The sequence below is a fragment of the Belonocnema kinseyi genome, chromosome 7 (genome assembly GCF_010883055.1).
Source record: "Belonocnema kinseyi isolate 2016_QV_RU_SX_M_011 chromosome 7, B_treatae_v1, whole genome shotgun sequence".
Classification (NCBI taxonomy): Eukaryota; Metazoa; Arthropoda; class Insecta; order Hymenoptera; family Cynipidae; genus Belonocnema; species Belonocnema kinseyi.
Window position 1 is genome coordinate 137587214 of NC_046663.1, and position 6386 is coordinate 137593599.

Consider the following 6386-nt stretch of genomic DNA (forward strand, 5'->3'; position numbering starts at 1 on the left):
AGCTCCAAGGAGATTATGTTGAAAAATAAAAAAAAAATTTACCCAAAAAAAATTGTTTTTATACTTCATTCTAAGGACTTATTGAACTACCCTCGTAAGTAACCAACGGTTGGCGGCCCTATACTTCGAGCTCCGACCTACCGAAAAACACGGAGTGCACAGTTACATAGCGCCCATGTAGATATAATTCACTCGTAAACACCGCGCCTTAGGGAAAAAATTGGAACGTAACCTAATAAACACACTCATATGCGCTGTGACTATGGATAAAGTAAAACTCACTTTTCTAAGTTGACCAAAAATATAAAAATAATGAAAACTTCTATTTCACTGCGATCAGAAGTAAATTCCCGGTCATTAATAAAATTCCTGGTCATTTCCCGGTTTTTCCCCGGTCAATATTATTTCCGTTCATTTCCCGGTCTTTCCCGGTTTGCCGGTCAAGTCGCCACCCAACTTTTAGGTTGAAAATTCATTCCTTCGGTTGAAAATTTAATTATTTTATTGAAAATTATTTTTTTTTGAAGATTTATTATTTGAGTTGAAAATTCATTCCCATTGATGTAATTTAATGAATGTTAATCTTTTTTGGTAAAAAATTAATCATCTTTGTTGAAAATTTATCTTTTTATGGAAAATTCAACTACTTGGTTGAATACTAATTTTTGTTTGTTGAAGATTCGTCATTTTAGTTGAAAATTAATTCCTTCGTTTAAAAATAGAACTATTTGGTTGAAAATTTTTGTATTTTGTTAAAAATTCATATTTTTTAATGGAAAATTTATCTCTCAGGTTGAAAATTCATTTTTGTTGTTGAAAACTTGACTATTTTTTTGAAAATCTATCTTTTTTTATCAACCAATGATATAATTTCAATTCCTTTTCATTACATTCAAAACATTATCCTTTTTCAAAATGTTACCTAATTTTAAATACTTAGAATAGGAACGTTTCAAATTTAAAATTGTTCAATTTATTAAAAAAGTATTAAACGCTTACAATTCGAAAGTAACAATTATTGTTTCAAAAATGTTAAAATTATTATATTTAAAAATTGGTTTAATAATGAATATTTAAATTGCTTTACTACTTAATATTATAACTTGGAGTTCATACGCGCGCTTCACGCGCGACACACTAATTTACTTGTAATTAATTTATTTGTAAATGAAGTTTAATATGATATCGCGATATTCATTTTTGCTTCAATAACTTTTATTTGTGCACGGCTCCGCACAGCTAACCTCTCAATATTCAGAGTAAATTATTGCGCATCACTAAAAATTGTTATGTAACTTTGGAAAAAGCATCTAAAATATTGGTGCGTACAAATTTTTAAAGAAATACATGGTAAATAATCAAGACTTGAGGAGAGTCCAAATGTCAAGCCAATTCGAGCGCCCCTAGCACTTTGATAGGTAACCATTTACGACATACGACCGGGTTGTGTACTCGAATTTTAAAAACCCGGCTAAACTCGGGAGGTGGTTTTCTGCAGTTTTTATCTCATTTGTTCAACTGTTTAGGCAACTGAGAGTGATTCGATTAATTTCGTTTGTAGCCGCATTGTCATCAAATTGTACTAAAATTCATACAGACTATTATGAAATTACTGGAAGAAATTAATAAAAAGAAATAATTACTGACTCCTAAAAAAAGGCCACTTTCAATTTTTTAATTAAAATTGTTTGAAAAATTAATACATCTTGTTAATTTGCAAAGCAACATAAAAAAGTCATCTGATAGATATTCTTACTTGACTTCGTAAAAAATTCTTCAAATAAATAATAGTTCTTGTAAATTTACAAAACAGCATAGAAAAGAGTCATCGGATAAACATTCTAAGTTGATTTCGAAAACAAATTGACTCGTAGAAAAAAGGTTAAACTCTTATTTTTAAATTAAAATTCTTTAAATAAATAATAGTTCTTGTAAATTTGCAAAGCAACATAGAAAAGAGTCATCTGATAGACATTCTTAGTTGACTCCGCTAAAAAATTGACTTGTATCAAAACGGTTAAATTCTTGTTTTTACATCGAAGTTTTTTAAATAATCAGGATTTCTTAATTTAAAGATGATTCTAGATCGCATTTCAATGCGCATGCGTTGGCTGCATAAGAGATTCCGTTGATCTCGATTCTAAAGACTAGGCGGCACATTGAAATCCAAACAATAGGTGAAGAGATAATGTAGCTTCAGACTTCGAGATTATATCGCAACCTCTTTTTTATGATAGGAAAGATGAAACACATCTCTGTGTTTTCCTGTCTTAGACCCAAAAATTCCTTTATCCTACTTATTATATGATTCAAAGTCAATAGATTTCTTTGCGAAAAGGTTAATTGGTGCTCATCGACTTCCGCAATTGACCACGTGTGAAAAAAAACTATGGGTTTCGTAAAGAGAGTTTTTTTTCTAAACCGGGAGAATAAATAACGAATTTTTACCAGGAGAACAGGGAGAAAACTGGGACAAACAGGTTAAAAAATTATTTGTCATCCTGATTGAAAATTATAGTGTAGATTAATATATATATTTTAATTAGTAGTCTTTGAGTTGTTGAATTTATACAAGTTAAAAATGTATAATTTCGCAGCTTAACGACATTCAATCATATAATGTTGAAGTAAAAAGTGTTATCTTTCATTTTATACGTATAAATTATTATTGAGCGTTTGAATGACATTTTTCTGATTCTTTTGTGAAGCTTCAATTGTAAAGTTTAAAATATTTTCAGGTTTATGAGATCGATTTAAAAAAATTTTCATTGACCGTGAAAAATTGTTGTTAACCGGGAAATGACCGGAAATTATCTTCCTAGATTAAAACGGCTATCCTTGTCACTTCACATTGCAAAAAATTGAAAGGTTCAAGATTTCTACGACTTTGTTCTTCATTCTGAGAAGGTTTGAGTTTTAAGTGTTCAATATATAATATAGAAAAGTTTTCCAGTATACAATTCTGTAATTCTAAGTGCCTGTAATATATCATTGTAACATGGTGTCATTTCATTCAGGGCCTAAAGTTTAAATTGTTGATTTATCTAAGTTTGAGTTGAAATATGTAAATGATTAGGCCTTTGAATTTTAATTTATCCAATTGTATACATTATTGTGACTGAAGTTTGCAACGTTTATACAAGAAAATTTTATATTGGGCATTACTTTCACCTAATGACGGGTAGTACTTGAAAATTAAGAAAACCAAGAATCCGACGTTTAAATTTCTCCAAAAGACTGTTAATGTCTCAATAGCAGGTACAAGAACTAAAATAAAAAAAACCTTATTCTTAAGCAAACTTGAGTTATCTGAACGTTTTAAATTTGATATTATACATTTGTTTTAACTTTAAATAAGAAACTGTATTTAATTTTCAACGCTTCGAGCTTGTAAAAATTGTTCAATTTTAGGTGCTTGACATTATTTTTCTGAATTTGCAGGAAGTAAAGCAATAGCAAGAAAAAGTATGTTAACTGAAAGGGTTAAATTCCCCCTGAGCATTTGATCGAAACATCTACAGACTCGTTTTACTCCATAAGTATGACATCCATTTTAGATCATTTCAGCCTATTCCTATTCTGACGAAAATCTGTATTCGGAGATAAAAATGTAGTTAGTTCCAATACTTTTCTAAAAACCGGTTTTATTATTATTTTTTTTTTTTAACCGAAACATTGGAAAAAATCACTTTGCACAAAAAGTATTAAAATTAACCATTTTTTAATCCGAATACAGATTGGATTCTAAACAAGAATAAAATGAGGCAATTCAATTTTGAGATTGCACGCCCTTAAAGAATATATAAATGCAAATATTTATGGCGTACTCTGTTTCAATTCTGCAATTGCGAGCAACAAATTTGCATTTTGTTATTCTTTAAAGTAAAATAGGTCCATCAAGCTAGCACCACCACAATCAAAATTCCCAAATTTGTTTATATCAGAATATTGGGCTTTTTTGGGCTGTATTACCAATCTTCTCTCAAGCCAACACCTCTACTATATTTTTTTGGGCTCTTGAATGCGCTAACAACGAATTTCCAAAAACCACCCCTACTCACAATAAAACTACCTCCTATATAAAAACTTAAAATCGGAATTTTCGGCAAATTTTTGGCTTTCAAATAAACAAAAAAAAATTCCAAAAACCACCCCTATGTACAAAAGACCACCCCCTTGGTAAAGACTCAAAACCTGAAAAAAATAAAAAGTAGTGTTGGGCTTTTTTAGGTTTAAGAAGGCTTGCAATTGTTTTGCAAGAACAACCCCTTCATCTAAAAAATCAAACACCTATCTATAGATTCGATTTGGAATTTTCAAGGAAACCCAAAATCAGAAACTCCATTCACCCTATACAATCCCGAGTAAAGATAATTTTCCAGCAAAGTCATTCTGACAGTGTACCGAGGGGATTGTTTTTTTGGCGTAAACGGTCCATTTTTTGGGGCCCTATCCTGAACGTTATCAGACAACCCCTTTATACTAGGTGGGTATGAGTTTATCAAAAAATAATATTTTTAAAAATTTTACAGTGTAAATAGAGTCCCTGATTTTTGAGCTCCTCAAAAAAACTTAATTCTATTTTTGGGTCTAAACATTAAAACCAAAATAGATAGTTGTTTAATTTTTTAGATGTAGTTGTTTTTGCAAAAAAATTACAAGCATTCGAGAGCCTGAGAGAATCCTAACACTCCCTTACGAAAAGGTATGGCACGAAAAAAATGACAGGCCTGTCATTTTTTTGTGCCATTTTTTCGCGACGACAGGAAAAATGACAGGAAAATGATGACAGAAAAAATACGACAGAAAAAAATGATACGCATAAAATGACAGGCCGGTATTTGCACTTACAGTTTGCGGCGATAATCAAAAACTGATAACTGAAAGGAATTTGTGATACCAGATAATCGTTTCGTGTTCAAACCGGACAAAAAATCAATTTTAAGTGGAAATTTGACAAGCTTCACCGACTGTAATGACAATTGCCTACCTTCTGTTATAAGGCTTATAGTTATTATATAGGTAATTGCAGAAATGATCACGCAGTGAATTTATTCATGAACGTAGATTTATTTTAAGTTGTTACATTACAGAACTTAATCATTAATTACTGACTGATCGTATCTAACAGTTTTCTCGCCAGTCCTCTTGCATTGCTGCATTTTGTTTGAATCGCGGTATTAAAAGCCTTTTTATTATCAGCGGTATCGCTAAAAATTTTGACGGTGAGCTCTGAAAATGGAATTATTAAGTACACGTTAAATAAACTGAAGAATGGTGAATGTAGTGAATAATCTTAATTGACTTAAAAACTGGCAAAGAATGTTAATTATTTTATTTAATATTAGATTTCGCGTGAGGCCAAGAAATTATCATCTCAAATTATCCAATTTTTCATGAATTTAATATGAACTTCTTTCGAGTGTGATCAGTCCGATTTTTATTTTTAATGTTTTTCCTGGATTGAAAGAGGAAATTTCTTTAATTTTAACAGTCGTACTGATTTCGAAAGGATGAAATTATAGATTTTATTTATTTTTTCTGAATTGTCTAAGGGAGTCTTTTGTTTTTAACACTTTGATTAAATTTATCCTCAGAGTGCACCACTATGAAGTGACTTGAAGTTTTTAAGTCATCCTTTGAATTTCAGGATGTCCTCGAGACGATTGCTTAAAGAAATCTATAAGTCAATAATAAGATTTTTGTGTGTGTTTCTGGGTTACTTCTAACGTTGTTAGTGAGTTAAATGGGGTCAAATTTTGTATCTTTTATATTTGAAATTAGCTGAAACAGGAGAATTTTTAGTTTAATTTTTATTTTTGAAATTTTAAGTTTGAAATCTTTAATTTATATAATTTTTATTTTTTAAATTGTGCAGTTTTCAATACCTATATTTAAAACAATCTCAAAACCTTTAATTTTTTAAAAGAAAATGCTTAAATTATCTACTTTAACAAATATATTACCCATTTTTTCATGAGGTTAATTTATAGCACAGAAAACAAAAATCTTCGTACAGTGTGTAACATTAAGGTCCAAAAAAGCAAAATTCGAATTTTATTTGTGGAAATGGTCCTTTTTATAAAGTTTTCGAAAAGAATGAATGCTTCTTTTTTTATTGTTCAATATTAGAAGATGCCACCCAAGCAATTAAAAATGAATGGAAATTTTACGTACGCTTAACGCGCTTAGTCAATTCATTAAAAATTAATTTAATCAATTCCTGTCAATCTTAGTTTGTAAAATAAGCAGAAAAGTACTTGAATAATTATCAAAACTTCAAAATACGAAAATCGAGCGGAAACATAGGAGTTTTAATGTGGACAAAGTGAATGCATGAAGTCGCTCCTGGTAAAATCCTGCGGTTGTCTTTATGACAAACTATT

The 6386-nt window shown here is 30.1% G+C and overlaps 2 protein-coding genes across 4 annotated transcripts in view; both read right to left on the reverse strand.

Annotated features, from left to right (window-relative positions):
* Positions 1–6386, reverse strand: part of LOC117176000 — a 126327-nt gene that overhangs the window by 23900 nt on the left and 96041 nt on the right. The window lies entirely within an intron of this gene.
* The window catches only part of LOC117175999, a 15538-nt gene continuing 14202 nt past the window's right edge, over positions 5051–6386 (reverse strand). For all 3 annotated transcript variants that reach the window (XM_033365939.1, XM_033365940.1, XM_033365938.1), the window contains one exon: positions 5051–5232. In XM_033365939.1, the coding sequence (XP_033221830.1) occupies positions 5108–5232 (125 nt within the window). In that variant the 3' untranslated portion in view covers positions 5051–5107. The remainder of the gene's footprint in view (positions 5233–6386) is intronic.